The sequence below is a fragment of the Hibiscus syriacus genome, unplaced genomic scaffold (assembly GCF_006381635.1).
Source record: "Hibiscus syriacus cultivar Baekdansim isolate YM2019G1 unplaced genomic scaffold, ASM638163v2 tig00110584_pilon, whole genome shotgun sequence".
NCBI lineage: Eukaryota > Viridiplantae > Streptophyta > Magnoliopsida > Malvales > Malvaceae > Hibiscus > Hibiscus syriacus.
Genome location: NW_024062792.1, coordinates 1,515,428 through 1,532,198, shown reverse-complemented (window position 1 = coordinate 1,532,198; position 16,771 = coordinate 1,515,428). Strand labels below are relative to the sequence as shown.

Below are 16,771 nucleotides of genomic sequence, written 5' to 3'. Positions count from 1 at the left end.
CCTATACCATGCTTGAAAACGAAAAAAACATAAATAAATAAATGCAGAAAATACTACAGTAAATAAGAACGAAGGAAAGAAAAAAAAACCTTGTAAGAATTGCATCTGGATGCTAGGAAAAATCCTCTGCTTTATTGCTTCCTCAGTTTTTTATACAATGGTTTGTTAATCTTGCGATAGGTTCAGTAAAAACCATGTTGGAAAAATGATTCCCCCCCCCCCCAAAATAGTCTTTTTGTTTCTCCCTTTTGCTCTCTGTTGATCTCTTTCTTTTTTCTCCCCAAGTTGATGAGTGGTTATCTCATTAAAAAACTGACCATCCCCCTCCATTTACAGTTTATTTCCCCACGTAAAAACTGCACATTTCAGTTTTTATTACCCCGATAAAAAAATAAAGAAATGGCCTCCACATTTTCTTTCTGGTTTTAACCCCCAAACTGTTTTCATTTGCAAGTGATATGGGCCCCGGACAAATCAAACATCTACATTATACTTAGCGTGTGATAATTTTCAATCGTAGGTAAAAGCCAGTAGTGGAATATAAGAGTTCAAATTGACATCAAGCATCGAGGAGTATATTTTAATATCAGTAAGACATCTATGATGGAATTGATTTAGATAGTGGCGTGTAATTTGATAATGTTTTTTGTTTTGTTGAATTAATTTGGAAACAAAATTATAAATTGATAGTGATGAAAGTTTAATTTTTATGAGTTTTATATATAATTTTCAAAAGTTACTGCTATAGTAACTGTAGCAGTGAACAATAACACGTTTTAAGCAAAATTTCTAGAATGCATTTAGGGAACCGATTCCCTGCTACAGGGGAATCGATACCCCCACTGTTCACTGTTCACGGGTATTATTCACTATTTATAAAAAAATCTTTGAATTAAATTTGTTACAATGAAACGTGATTATATGATATGATATTTTTATAATATCAGTTACCATTTTAAGAAATAATTTCTTAAATCGATTTGGATTGCAAATGGTTTTAGAAATTCGGGTGACATCTATAATCTGTATAGGTATAATTATACAGGTTATGGGTGTTACACTTTCGATGGCGCGTGGAGGCGCGTAGAGACTCCGGTGGCGGTGTTGCTTCCTCGGTAAGCCTTTTGTCTATTTTTTGGTTTGATTATTTGGTGATTTGGTCGTTGTGTTCCTCCCCGTTCTTTATTTTGCAGATCCGATGGTGGCTTTATAGGCCACCACGGTGCTTGCCTCGGACCAGGTAATAGAGCATCATTCGGTGAGTCACCAAACCTAAGGTGGTGACTCACCCTAAGGCCATAACGTGGACGATCTCCTTTGATTCTTGAAACGGCTGGGCGTGGAACAGCAGCTGGCTGAGACGTGGAGTGGCGGCGACCGGCGTAGTCCCTAGGGTATCATAACCTTAGGGTTTCATATTGGAAACCCTTGGACCGTTGGATCTTGCCATATCCAACGACTGCTGGTTGATGATGGCTGGAGAAGATGTTGTAACCCTAGGAGGGTTTTCTGGACCGGATTGGGTGTCTGGACCGGGTTGTAATTGGGTCACTGTTGCGCATCAGGGATTTAAATTTTGGGCTCCGGTTTATAATATTTTGGGCCTGTAAAAGATTAATAATAATAATAATAATACTAATAATAATTAATATAATAAATAAACAAATAAATAAATAAACAAATGGGCAAAAAACTAATGTCTACATTAATCATGTTGCTTAATCCAAGTATGCACAAATTATTAAGAGTTTGATGCACTTGATGAATTTTACTAGACCCTAAGACAACATAAATAGTTTGTCAATTGAGCGAGCATACACACCACCTTAATCATAAGTATTGTGTCGATGTAGTAAAGTTACTGATATACCTAAAATTAATGATTTATGATATTCTGATTTGTGGATTTCCCGTTACATTAAAAAGATACAATGATCTTAATTGAATATCTGATCCAGAAGATAGCAAATCCACTAGTTAATTGGATATAATGATTTATGATATTCTAAATTAAAGATAAGAAATAATTATTTATTGTTAATTTTTCTTTGAAGTATGTGAGATATTGTTATAAAAATTAAGATGTTTCAGATTAATCAAATCTTACATTTCCTTAAACAAACCATGAGAATCTTATTTATAAGCCATGATATATGATTGGACTTGTAAGAGCCAAATTAAGATGATGAGCTCGCTTGCACAAGAACTAAGTCCCACTTTTTTTTTGAATTAATCACTGATATCCGATCTATTGACCGACTAATCCAGATCGGATACTGTAGAGGCGAGGACAACCCTCTCAACCCAGTTTGCTCCATTCGCAAACAGCAGGATTCGAACCCCTGACATTACTTAAAGAACTTAGTGACTCATCCTACTAAGTCAACTGATTGTCAGTAGTCCCACTTTTTAACAATGCTTTTGTTTTACTTTTGATAGGGTCAAAAAAAATAGTAAATGATTTAATTGGTGATTTTAAATTGAGAACCTCTGTTCTTTTTCTCCTACTTATTCTCTCCACTCTCTTGAGTTTGCCGAGTATTCCATTAAAAACTATTGTTGTTCATGAGTCCTGAATCCAAAATGATACACTGTAAGGTGAAATCTTACAAAATTGAAGAGCCTTTTGTATTAGGAGTGAGCATTCTATCAAGTCGTCAAAATTTTTTGAGTTATTCGAGTTAAGAAGTCATTTTATGGCTCGAGATTAACTTAAAAAAATTTTGAGTCGAGTTGTTCGAGTTTCTATATAAATTTAATTATAATTATTTATGATATTATAATATAGACTTGTTTCAATTTTTGAATTTCTTTAACCATATATATATATATATATATATATATATTCGTATTTTTTCACAATATAATGTTATTTAATATATCACATACAATCTAAAATTATAAAATATTAAAAATATTATATTTTAAAGAAAGTATTTTGAGGATAAAAATGATAGGAGTACAAAGGAGACAAGAATTGACGTGGAGAAAGAATTAGTAAACAATTGTAGTCAAAAGATTAATTGAGTAAAATACAAATTTAAAGGACTAAATTAAAAAGAGAGAGTACATTTTTAGTTAAAAGAAAGAATTTAAGTAAAATATGTATTCTATAGTGGTAGGGGAGCATGTGGTTTAAATGTGTTAAAAAAATGTGCTTAAAATGAATGATGAATTGAAGAAATAAGGAAATCATGCAAAATCAAGAGACTAAATTGAACAAATAGAAAATTTAATATCAAAAAGTGTAATTGAAAGTAATTATGTATTATATGATGGTTTATAGGAGTATGTGGTTCAAATTTAGTAAAAAAATGTGCTCAAAATGGAGGAGGAATTGAGGGAATATAAAATTAGGGACTAAATCATAAATCTGTTAAAATATTAATCCAAAATTTTGATTTTTCGAGTTACTTGAAAATTTGAAATTCCAACTCGGCTTGACTCGAATAACTTGAAATTGAAAAAAAATTCGAGTTGAGTCGATCTTTTCTCACCCCTTATTTATATGAGCATAAATTGTTTATTTTTATTTAAGATTTTATAATTTTTTATTAAAAATTATAGTTCTTCTAAATGCATAACCAAGAGTAAGAATATGACATATGTGTTTATATGAGCCCCTTTTCAAATTTATTTATAGAGATAAAGCAAATAATAAAATACAAGTCTTTGATAATCTTTTAAAATATTATTTTTAATCATTTGGTGATAATCTTTTTGAGTGACAAATCACAAGTGCTTTTTTTCAGACGAAGAAAGTAAACATATAGTTTGCCCTGTGTTTACTATGACAGACGTGTCAACCGTATACACGTGGAGAGTCTGATTATTACATCAAATGACACTACATGGAGAATTCTAAATGCAATATCTAGAAACTCTGCATTGTTGTCCGTCGTCAACCATACCTTTTAACTTTTAGTTATTTATACAATTAAATATCTAATTCCATCGCTATTGGAGTAATCAACTAATCATTCATATTAGTATCACTTATAAATCCATAAATTTAAGAATAAAGTTTTAAAATTTTAAATTTATATTCTTAAAAATAATAGAATTTCAATTTTTTTTCTCTGTTTTCCTTAACACAATATTTTTCTAAAATAATGGGATACATTTTACTCTTAATGGGTTTAGTGCATCTACCCCTGATGAGTATGTTCATATTTTACAAGTATAATTATTTAAATTTAAGATCTTAGAAAAAATAATATTTTTTATAATTTAAACCACTCAATAAATTTATATCCTTAAAAAACTAAAATACCTAATTATACTTGGACAAAGGTTAATTATCATATTATAAATAAATATCAAAAGTCCCCGAAAATTATATTAACGATAAGGTACAGTTAAGCAGTCGCTTTCCCATTGGGGAGGGACCGGAGATGTTACTGGTGAGACAGTTAATGCACTTGCGGTGTCTCTGGGCTGTTACGCAGTGTAGTTGATATTAATTTTTAATATAGAGTAAAGTACACAAATAGTCCCTAGATATAAGATATTATTTTATTAAGTTCCTTAACTATTAAAGATTACAAAATGATTACTTAATTATTTAATATGTTCTAAACTCATATTTTTCTGTTAAAAATTGACAACATTTTGAGTTGAACATTAACATATTGATTGTGATATGATAAAAACATGATCCTAAAATCTCAAACAACTATCATATTTCAGTCATCATGTTAGCGTCTAGCTAGATGATTGTCATTTTTTAACGAAAAAGGCGAATTTAGAACATAATAAATAGTTAAGTGGTCATTTTGTAACTTTTAATAGTCAATAAACTTAATAAATTAGTATTCTATAATTGATGATCATTTGTATACTTACCCTTTATTATATTATTATAAAAATATTGCACGTGCATAGACGTTTCCAAACTTCTTAAAAATTTATTTCTTTTGAATTAATTACATCATATGTCCCCAGACTATGATATTTATTTTAAATTAGTCCTTAAAATGTTACATTTCCACCCCTAAACTGACTATTATTCTAAATTAATCCTCAAACTTCTGAACATTTTAATTTCATCCCAAAACTATGAGCCTTAAACTTTTTTAACATTTCAATTTCATCTCAAGCGATTCACATACACTAACCACATTCATTGTTAATAAAATCATTAGACCAAGTTATATTATTATATATATTTTTTTAAAGAAATTAGGTTAAATTATGGTTAAAATCAGTTACATATTTGGATATTTAATAACAAAATGTTTACTACGTGGAAAATTATAAAATTAAATGATAATGTTTTTATATTTTAATGCTGAAGCAAATAGATGCGAAGAAAGAAAAGAAAAGTTTTTAAAACACATAACTATAATTTCAAATAGAGAAAATCGCCTCAGTGACCAAAAATCCTATATAATATACGATTTTAACCAATTTTTTCCGGATTTGCCAAAATGACCAACAAAATCGCAATGCGATCGCTAATTCGCAACGCGGTCTCCATTATCGCAAATTCGCGTTGCATTTTCGCAATGCGATAGTTGAAAATCGCGTTGCGATGGTCTACAGTGTCGTTGCGATTTTCCCAATTCGCAATGCGAATAAGTAAATCGCAACGCGAATTGGGAAAATCGCAATGTGATACTGACTATCGCAATGCGATAATACAAAATCGCAACGAGATACTTACTTTCGCAACGCGATACTGACTTTCGCAACGCGATTCTGACTTTCGCAATGCGATTTTCAAAGCGCCATTAGTATCCTGGCTAAGTATTTTATTTTTAAATTCCAAACACGAATATTAATATATTGGAACACTGAACCGTCCACAGTATATCCCGTAATCGCAACTCATAACCTAAAACCTAAAATCACAACTCAGTCCCATCTCCATCTCTCACTCTCTCACCCATCTCCGACGAAATCCGTCCCCATCTCCGGCGAAATCCGTCTATCTCCATCTCTCAGAGCCACCCTCACAATCAGAAATGGAAAATCAACCAACGAGGGTTAGTTTTTTTAATTATTTTCTTTTTAAAATTTTTGCATTATTATTAGGTTTTTCATATTGAAATTGATGATAAGTTTACTGGTAATTTCAATAATAGATTAACCATTTCACTTAGATTGCTTATTAAATCAACCGAGAATCGCAACGCGATTTTAGTTTCGCGTTGCGATTCTCTCGTTGCGATAGTCAAATTCGCGTTGCGATAGTCATTTTCGTGTTGCGATTTTCATTTTCAGAAACTATTCTTCTTCTGCAAATTGAAACTTGAATGAATTGCATTACTTCAACCAAAAAACAAAGACAAATACGAAATTCACAGTGTTGCAAATTTAAGTTTGAAGAATAAACTACTACTCTTTATGTTTATTATTGTTTTTGGTATATCTTCACAGTGTAGTTTTTGGTATATCTAATTTAGTATGTTTATTGTTTTTGTAGAACTTTTATTCGGCTCAATTGACCTTGAGAAATAAAGTCAGCCTGGCCAAAACAATTGCGTCGAAGCTTTCACCTGCACAAAGAAAAATGTTTGAGGATACATGTTTCGGGCCATGGCTGAAAGTACAACATCCCGGTGGAGATGCGATGTTGACACACATGTTTCTTCAAACCATGACTAGCGATCTACCAGAGACTATACAACGTCGTGATGAAGAGATATGGTTTGATTTTCCACCGGCGTATACGTGTTTTGGGCAGGAGGAGTTTTGCTTAATCACCGGTCTACGCTTCGGAAACGATGATGTAGGTCGGTACACTAGACACATTACCCGCCCATTATGGCTATCCCGAGTTTTTCCTGAGCTGGAGAGGCCGAGTCTACACGTAGAAGACCTGACAAGATTGTTGAATAATAAAGACGGTTTTACTCGGATGGATGACGTCGACGTTGTCCGAGTATGCCTTCTAATTCTTTTGCATGCCGGCTTTTTAGGCAGAGAGGCCAGACAACATATTACAAATGATCTAATCAAATTGGTAGAAGACCTAAATGCGTGGAACCTATTTCCGTGGGGCTCGTATTTATGGAAAGCTACATGGAATAAGTTATCGTCTGCCTTGGATGATCGAAAAAGTTTGCATGGCGATGGTTCCAAATACACTTTGACAGGCTTTATTTGGGCCTTTAAGGTAAGAATTTTATATGATGTTTCCAAATTATAAGTAATTATTTAACAATTACTAATGTTTGTTATTATATTGTTTGTAGATTTGGATATTTGAGGCCTTTCCCGCCATGAAGACATATGCAATAAAAACTTCAAATGATATTCCCAGGGCTATTTCCTGAAGAGGAAACGGACCTTGCAATGGGAAGATTTACTACGGTATACGACAATAAATAATGTAAGTTAACATAAATACTACCATATGTTTATAAACAAGTTATTACTAGTACACGTTTAACTTTGTTTGAGCTTTTATATTGTTAGGAGGCCAACACTCCTCTACAGAGGCTGACACCCACGGAAGCTGAGATTGCCACTGATTGGTGGCAAGCTAGTAAGCGTTTTTTTGATGGAACGGTTGATGAGGAGCCTCCACTTCGGGAGCCATTACCTCGCCCAGAGCTATCACCTCACCCAGAGCCATCATCTGATCGACCCGGCTATACACCTCCACAACGACAGCCATCACCTATTCTGTCACATCATCGAGCCTCTTCTCCACCATCACCGCAAGATATGCGACCGGCAAAGATGCCACGACGTTTATCTCCCTGTTCTCCACCTCCACCTCAACGGGATGAGTTAGGGGAGTTACGTGATGAGGTCAATGCCTTGCGTGAGGAGGTCGGTACTTTACGCAAAGACGATGGTGCATGGCGTGTTGAGGTGTCTACATTACGCGGTGAGGTAGCCGCTCTACGTGAGATGGTGGTATCGTTGCAGAATGAGGTTCATACTCTACGCAACGAGGTAAGTTTAAGATTTTTCATACTCGTAATTCATTCGGTTGCTGCCAATACTGCTAAACTGTTTTTGTTAGTATTTGTTTTTGGTTTTGTTTTTGTCTTTTGGTTGAAGTAATGCAATCCATTCAAGTTTCAATTTGTAGAATAAGAATAGTTTACTTTCGCAACACGAAAATGACTATCGCAACGCGAAAATGGCTATCGCAATGCGAAATGAAAATCGCAACGACAAAATCGCAATGCGAAATGAAATCGCAACGACAAAATCGCAACGCAAAATGAAAATCGCAATGCGATTTGTGTTTCGCGTTGCGATTTTGTCGTTGCGATTTTCATTTCGCATTGCGATTTTGTCGTTGCGATTTCATTTCGCATTGCGATAGCCATTTCCGCGTTGCGATAGTCATTTTGCGTTGCGATTTTAAGTTTCGTGTTGCGAAAGTAAACTATTCTTCTTCTGGAATGTTTATATATGTTGTCCTTTTAAATGTTTATATAAGTGCTTACTTCTGGAATGTTATCTGAGCATTTGTGAACTATGATAGAATAATGACTTGGGTGAATACATGCTAGTTTGAAACATATTTGTCTTTGTTTAATATCATGTCTGTTTATTTACTGATTTATGTATTAATTTTTTTTAGCGGCCCGATAAGGTGGATGCTTTACGTCGGGTTTTCCTTGCACGACGGAGTTCACGCATCAGACGGCATGGACGTGCTATTACGTCTCCGTTCACCCAATAGTGCGAAGACTCCGCAAGAAGAAGCCGACTCACCGGTCATCCCTCAAGAGTCCCCTCCAATCGTTCAAGAGGCCCCTATTCTCCCTCAAGATTCCCCCCCCACCGTTCAAGAGGCCACTGTCATCGTTGAAGAGGTCCCTCCCACCATTCCAGAGCCCGATTCACATGGGGTAATATATCAAAGTATTGAGAAACCCCCACCGGTTCCGGACATGATGGATGAGAGTTGGCTCTCGTATGAGTTACCGGCTAGTACCCTTCCGGTAACTGAAGTGGAGAGGAGACAACTACCGGAAACAATTGTGGATAATACCTTTGGGCTAAGACCGCAGTTGATTTTTATCTACATGAGCGGAGCCAAGGGTGTTACACTGACATCAGCAAACTCAACGATGAAATGTTTTTGTTGCTTGATCAATCTTGGTGGGGTGTGCTATTAGGGGTTGAAGACAGTGGCTATTTGGATGGGGAGGTAAGTCTTATATTTGTCTTATATATGATTTTGATTAATTTGTTTAAAAATTAATGTAATTCACTAATATATGTATTTTTTGTAAAACAGCATATCGATGCGTGGGTGTCACGTCTACTAATAATAAGGAAGCTTAGGAAAAATAAAAAAATTCGCTATACAATAATGCCGACGGCTTTTCACGCAGTTCACTTGAAGAATCAACGAGATGAATCATTTTTGTTGGGCAATGGACAAGCTAAACTTTATCCTGCATGGTGGGAGGTCGATAAGGTTAGTGTTTATTTTTTAAATTTTTTAAAGGTGTTCATAAATAAGTGCGCAAATAAATGAATTATTACTTATGATCGCAGGTGTTTATCCCTGTTTTGGAACGTCGTCACTGGCTTCTCGTCCAACTTCAGCTCCCATCCCTGAAGATAATAGTGTATGACAGCATGATCAATTACATCACTGTCTGATTTGAGAGATATTTTCAAGGGATGGAGCTCTCATTTGGCTAAATTCTTGGATGGGATTAAGTATTGGAGTCATTCTGGACACAAGAAGCCAAAGAAGTTCAATGTCACAGTTGTCAGACACGAGACCGCGCCACAACAATCGCCGGGAGCCAGAGGGGATTGTGGTCCTCTCGTATGCCTTTGCTTGGCGCGTTTGACGACGGGAAGCACAGAGTTTTTACCTCCCACCGATAGAGATAGAGCTGCAGTAGGCTTGTGGTTTCGGCATTATATGGCTAGAGCAATATATTCGAGACGCTGCCTACCTGCATCCGCGTTATGAAAGTGTCCATTGTTAATTGGTAAGTCAAATTCAATTTTTGTTAACATATATACTCCTTTTGGTTTGAAAATGTTTGGTTAAGTACCTAGAATTCAATAATTTGTTGTTTGTAGGTTTTAGATGTGTAGGAAGTCTTGTTTGAGCAAATGTTTGGTTTCTGCAGGTTAATCCTTAAGTGAGCTGCGTGAAATGGATGTACGGGGTCACAAAGTTGTTGATTCATTGATTCAATAATTGATGAAGAAATAAGAATTATTATTATTTTTTGATTGTTTAATTGATTTGTAAAAGATGATTTGTAAATGTTGATTTGTTTAATTGATGTGTACATAATTTGTGTTGAAATGAAATAGTTGATTTGTTGATTTTCAATCTGCTTTATGTTGAAGGCAAAACAGACTATCGCAATGCGAAATGGCTATCGCAACGAGAAAATCACAATGCGAAATGAAAATCGCAACGATTTTCATTTTGCATTGCGATTTTCTCGTTGCAATAGCCATTTTCGCGTTGCGATAGCCATTTTCGCGTTGCGATAGTCAAATGAATGTCTAATAAGTGATAACAACTGAACAGATCATAGCAATGTTCAAACTCAAGTTACTAATACATGCCTAACTGAAAATGTTAAAAGTGCACACATAAAATACACATAATGCAAGTTTTGTTAACATATATACTCCTTTTGGTTTGAAAATGTTGGTTAAGTACCTAGAATTCAATAATTGTTAAAAGTTTATGCATGTTAATCCTCGTTGCCTTTTTCATTTCGCATTGCGATTCTATCGTTGCGATTTGCATTTTGCATTGCGATGGTCAAATGATTGCCTTTCGCAACGCGATTCTGACTTTCGCAACGAGATAATACAGAATCGCAATGCGAGTTTCAAAGTTCGCAACAGGTTTTAGTTTCGCAAGCCAAATTTTTGTGTATATATACGCAGCAGCAACAACTCATAACCTAAATCCCTAAATCGCAACTCATTCCATCTCCATCTATCACTCTCTCCGGCGACATCCGTTCCTATATCCAACGACATCCTTCCCCATCCGGCAACAGGTCTTAGTTTCGCATCTCGTTTGTTTAGTTACAACCATGAAATCATCTAATGTTGATCATGTTTGGATAGATTTGTGTTTTGGAGGGTCATGGGAGAATGTTCATGGTGTTTTACAATATATGTCTTTACCCATGAATCTTTAACTAAAACTGTCATTAAAGAAGTTAACTTATGAAACCCTAATGTTACGTGTTTCAAAGAAATTGAATTTAGAGCCCCTAAGTGGATTTAGGCTATCTTATCAGAGAAATGGTAAAGTTTATTTGTTAACCGACAATGAAGATGTTGAACGATTCATTGCTTACATTAATGTTTCAAGTGATGATGTTACATTGTATGTTGTTGAACCTAGAAGTAGTATTGTTGGGTCAGTAGCGGGTAGTAATCAACAAAGTGGGTCTCAAAACCCACAGTCTTTCTCTAATCCAAATCCAAATCAACTTTCAGCACCAAATTCCGGTTTTCGTATTGACCAATTAGACGATGATGAGCCAAGAGAAAAAATTGTGAGTACTAGTCAGTATTCGAAATTTGATCTTGGTCAATACCCAGACTTTGATATTGGTCAATACACGGATTTTGATGATGTTTCAGAAGAAGAAACAGACCCTGCGTGTAATGATTTTGATATTGGTCAATACCCGAATTTTGATGATGAAACACCCGTTGCCGAGGAAGATGTTGTTGATGATAATGAGGAGGAAGTTACGACTGTGAATGAACATGTTGAACATCCATTCTGTAATTCATATAATCCTGAAGAAGAAAAAGAAGAAGAAAAAGTCCCCGAAGAAAAGAAAATGCCACGGGAGTATAACTGGAATATGCCAGAATTACTTCAGCTACCGGAAGAAGAGTTGGCAAAGAAAGCAGTGATTGTTACACAAAAGTTATTCGTATCAAGAAAGATGATTGTTTTGATACAAAGGAAGACTTGAAGATAGCTTTGTATACGAAATGTGTGGAAGATGGCTATCAACTAAAAGTTAACAAATCAAGCAAAGATCGTTTCGAAACAAGGTGTACGATTGACAAAAACTGTACGTGGCGTATGATTGCAAAGAGGATAAAAGATTGCGCAATGTTTCAAGTTAGGACTTTTATTGATAAACATACATGTTCAAGAACCCAAGTTTTTCCTCACCATAGACAGGCAAACAAAAGGTGTTGGGTGGTTTTCTGGCTGAGTTAATGTTTTTGAATGGCAGGGTATATCGGGGACATGAAATTATGACTGACATGAATGCTCGGTTCAAGATTAGTATATCATATTCTCAAGCTTGGAGAGCCAAATGTTATGCCTTGGAATTGTTGAGGGGTCGCCAGAAGCATCGTTTGCCCAACTGCCGGCTTATTGTCACAATTTAAAGCTGAAAAATCCTGGGTCGGTAACTCATATCAAAACAGATAGAGATGGACGCTTTGAGTTGCTGTTTATCGCCATTGGTGCTGCGGTTAGTAAATCAATATAATTCTGTTGACTCATTTCTGTTAGTTACATGCATTTCACATTTAAATGATTATATTTCTTGTGTATATTATTTTGTAGATTCGTTCGTTTATTACTTGCATGCGCCCAGTTATTATAGTTGACGGAGCACATTTGAAAGGTCGATACCTTGGAGTAAACTTATTAGCAGTAGCCATGGATGCTAACAATGGGATATTGCCAATAGCTTACGGGGTTGGCAAATCTGAAACCTCTGATTCATGGACATGGTTTATGGGGCATCTTAGGGATTGCATAGGTCCTATTAGCAATCTGATAATCATATCCGATAGGGCAAACTCAATTGACAACGCTGTTAGAAGGTGTTTCCCAGATGCTTTTCATGGACTTTGTGGTGTTCATTTGTATAGAAATCTAAAATCAAGGTCTGCTGGTATAAAAAAGCACAAATGGACATACTGGAAGGCTGTAAAGGCTTATCGGGAAGTGGATTTCAATAAGCATATAAACTGTTTAAGACGTGTTTTGCCTCAGTGTGCTCAAACACTAGAAGATGTCGGGTTTGAAAGATGGTCAAGAGTACATCAACTTGGAGCAAGATATGGTTTCATGACGTCTAATAGTGCAGAATCAATTAACGCTCTAAGTCGTCATTCCCGGAAATTACCCATTACTATGTTAATGGAGTTTTTTCGAGCCTCTATTCAACAGTGGTACTACAAGAAAAGAAACCATGCAGGTATTATTTCTTTGAATTCGTAACTTATCATATATTTTACTAAGTATTATTTATTTAAATTTACAGGAACATTGGAACATCGTGTTACACCATGGACTGAAAAAAAGATAACGAAATGTGTTGTGAAGTCAACGTCATGGAGAGTTGAACCATGTTCAAACACTTTGTTTGAAGTACTGGATAATAACTTAAATGGGCTTGTCGGTCTAAATGCAAGGACGTGTAGTTGTATGAAATGGTAAACATCTGGTTATCCGTGTGGCCATGTTATAAAAGTTGCTCTTCATCTAAACCAAGATGATTCAAGCACATACGCTATGGATTGCTACACTACAGAAGTATATCGACAGACTTATGCCGAGATTGTCTACCCTATTTCACATCCTTCTGAGTGGGACATACCAGATGACTTACAAACAGTTTTGCCACCAGCCATGGACAGAAGGCTACCTGGCCGACCAAAAAGTCACGATTGTATATCTTCTAAGGGTGAAGAGAAGAAGAGATCGACATGTAGTCGGTGCAAGGAAAGTGGTCATACAAGGTTGACATGTGGATCACCAGTGCCATCACAATCATCTTTTCCTCTACCAAAATATGGATCATCATCAAAATCCAAAGCTCATATGGTGTCAAGAAAAAGGCAATCAAAATCGCAATCATCTTTAAAATCCCAATCAAAATCCCAATCATCTTTAAAATCAGTTACATATTTGGATATTTAATAACAAAATGTTTACTACGTGGAAAATTATAAAATTAAATGATAATGTTTTTATATTTTAATGCTGAAGCAAATAGATGCGAAGAAAGAAAAGAAAAGTTTTTAAAACACATAACTATAATTTCAAATATTAATAATATTAAATGTAAAAAAAATCCCGACTTCTCATTCGATACCGGTTTCGTTGTTTTTATATCTATAAAGTGATCGTTTGATGGGCACGCGCCATTCAACGTCCAATAAGATAAAAAGGGCGGTGAACAGCTGTGCTCAAATAATTTAATAACTATTAGATTGTAGAGTGAACCTACATTCTACTAAAATAAATAAACTAATTTATTCATTTAATTCTCTTTATTTTTATAAAAAACAAATATAATTTCAAAGTTTGAGTATAGAATTTTACTAATCCAATAGTATTCGTATTTATGTTTTCATTTTTCATATTATTATGGCTGTGGACTGTGAAGTAATTGTTTAGTCAAATGTTTAAATATTCTTTTTGAATATTATTCAAGGGTCCACCTAGGAAGTTTTCAAGCTTATGATACAGCCGCTGTTTTGAAACTTTTGATCCCCACGAAACAAAACCCAAATCAAAATAAATAATTACATAAATATAATATAAATATCATTTTTTTTATTAATTTAATGTGCTTACAAGTTACAGTATATGATCTAAAGACTTTGAATTATTTGATAGCGAATACTCAAATACCTTATGCGGTCATTGATATTCGAACTCGTAATCAATAAAAATAACAACAATTTCTTTAACTATTGAAGTCATTTAATTCTTGCAAATATCAGAATTTGTTGTTACAATTATAGTTAGTCCATGAAATGGTCAACTAAGTTGTGCGTCCAAAATTGCATAGTGGTATATTGATCGGTACTCTCACTTTCAAATCTATCTATTTTCTTCAATATTTATGTTCGTCCATCCTTCTTCTTCGAATAGGATAGCAGTTTACCTAAATATTGTTAGTGCTTCCTATTTATAAGGAGAAAAAAGAAAAGGAGTTTTATGTTTTTTTAAATATTGTTTTTTATCTATGTATAAAATACCATTAAAATTATATCTAACATGTGCATCACACACTGTCATAATATGAGTAATGGACATTAAGATCAAAATGATATTTTATTATAAATTGATAAATTAATGATTGTATAGTAAACTTTTAAATTTCAATAATAAAAGGGGAAATTTATCCATACATTAGTGAGCAGCAATGTAACTTAGTAACCCAACCAAAAATTAGAGTTCCTTTTGTTTTCATACGGGAAGAGATCGTTCGATTACGCGCGACATTTATCGCCCAATGAGAGTAAAAAAGGGTGGTGGAGCCACCGGCCTTCCTTTAAATCCGAATTCTCACCATCGTGAAAATTAGTGCAAAGGCTGAACCATTCCTCTTCTTCTATATCTTCAGTCTCTTGCATAAAACCTCTCCCCACCCCCAACCCCAAAAAAAATCGAAGGGCCATTTCCACTTTTTAGCTTTAATCTAATTCAACATTTCCCAAAAAGAAAGAAGATTATTCATTATTTCTTTGTCCAAAAATGACAGGGTTTTGGTTTCACCAATTTGGGCTACGTCGCTTTAACATCAAGGTCAGGTTCCTTTTTCTTTCACTTTAGTTTCAATTTTTGGTAAGTTCTTTGGTCCACGAAAGTCTATTGAAATTGAACTCTTTTCACTCATATGTAAGATTTGCTGGTGAAATTAAGGCTATGGTTTTTGATCGTTGAAATCGTGGTTGTGGATTGTGGAAACAGGGTCGTGGGCATGGCCTAAGAATTATGAGGGCTAGATTGGCAAGGGACCGAAGGGTCAACCGGCGTGTGATGCAGTCACTGATTGCCTCCCAAGTTGCGGCTGCCGAGATCGAGGAACAGATCCGGAGGATTAGGGAAGAGGTGGAGCTACGCTTTGTAGCCAATGTCCTTGATGACCTGTGGGTTCACGATTGTCTCTTTGAGGTTGAAAATGACCCTCTCATGAGGAACGCTTTGGAAAGGATCAATTCCCAGAATATGGGTAGGAGGAGCACGCTCCGCATGAACCGAACTCGAACGTTTACAAGACGGCACAGGCGCCGCCCCGGACCGCAGTGAGTTGTGGAATAATGGGATTATTATGGAGGTGGTAGTGGAGCTTAAGGTTTTATGGGTTCCTTTTTTTTTTCCACCCATAACCCTACCCCTCGATGAGTATTATTTTAATATCTTGTTTTTGTAATGTGTGTTGATGCGTTTCTAGTAACATGTAATACCATGATCAAGAGAAGCATAGCAGCCTCAATGTTTATATGTTTTTTGCATAATAATTTAACCTTTTTTTTCTGATGTTAAACAACTTGGCTAATTAATTGGTCTATTTTGTCTAATCATGGAGATTGATATTTATAAAGTGGAGATTAACAGATATATGGGAGAGCACTTTAAACCCTTTGTTTTTTAGCTTATGAATATCTCTGCAAAAACACCCCCACTACTCATTTTAATTAAATTCTTAATGCTTAATTATTGAAATCAATTGTCAAAACCTATATTTATCTCACCCCACGTTTCTATTACACCTGTCAACCAAGTGATAAGATTGAGAATAAAAAGATTCCTTTTAAATTACTTAGACTGTTTTTAAAAAAAAATTATATAAAATTATTGTGATAAATATAACATTTTTAATCCACCAATAATTTATTCAATCTATAATTATATTTTGATAAAAAAATTATAATTTATAAATTATATTAAATTTACTAAAAATCAAAAATATAATTTTAATTTCAAAATTACTTTCCAAACCCGAATGCTATAAATTTTAACCAACGTTTTGTTTTGGAAGAATAATAATATTCCAAAATTACATTTGAGGATGGGCAC

The 16,771-nt window shown here is 34.7% G+C and overlaps 1 protein-coding gene across 2 annotated transcripts; it reads left to right on the top strand.

Annotated features, from left to right (window-relative positions):
* The first annotated feature begins 277 nt into the window (after nt 1–277).
* On the top strand, nt 278–16,133 carry LOC120133548. Of its 2 annotated transcripts, XM_039150115.1 has the most exons (4): nt 278–284; nt 11,737–11,747; nt 15,413–15,496; nt 15,662–16,133. In XM_039150115.1, exons 3-4 carry the CDS (start codon nt 15,446–15,448, stop codon nt 15,998–16,000), a joined length of 390 nt encoding a protein of 129 aa, XP_039006046.1. In that variant the 5' UTR covers nt 278–284; nt 11,737–11,747; nt 15,413–15,445; the 3' UTR covers nt 16,001–16,133. The 2 variants fall into 2 exon arrangements, with proteins under 2 accessions (XP_039006046.1, XP_039006045.1); XM_039150114.1 differs by lacking the exons at nt 278–284; nt 11,737–11,747 and having other exon boundaries at nt 15,288–15,496.
* The last annotated feature ends 638 nt before the right edge of the window (nt 16,134–16,771 follow it).

Excerpts from the sequence above, each read along its gene's own strand:
- LOC120133548 (XM_039150115.1), top strand. The coding sequence starts at position 15,446 with ATGACAGGGTTTTGGTTTCACCAATTTGGGCTACGTCGCTTTAACATC. Across the intron at positions 15,497-15,661 it reads TACGTCGCTTTAACATCAAG|GGTCGTGGGCATGGCCTAAG; the intron begins GTCAGGTTCCTT and ends TTGTGGAAACAG.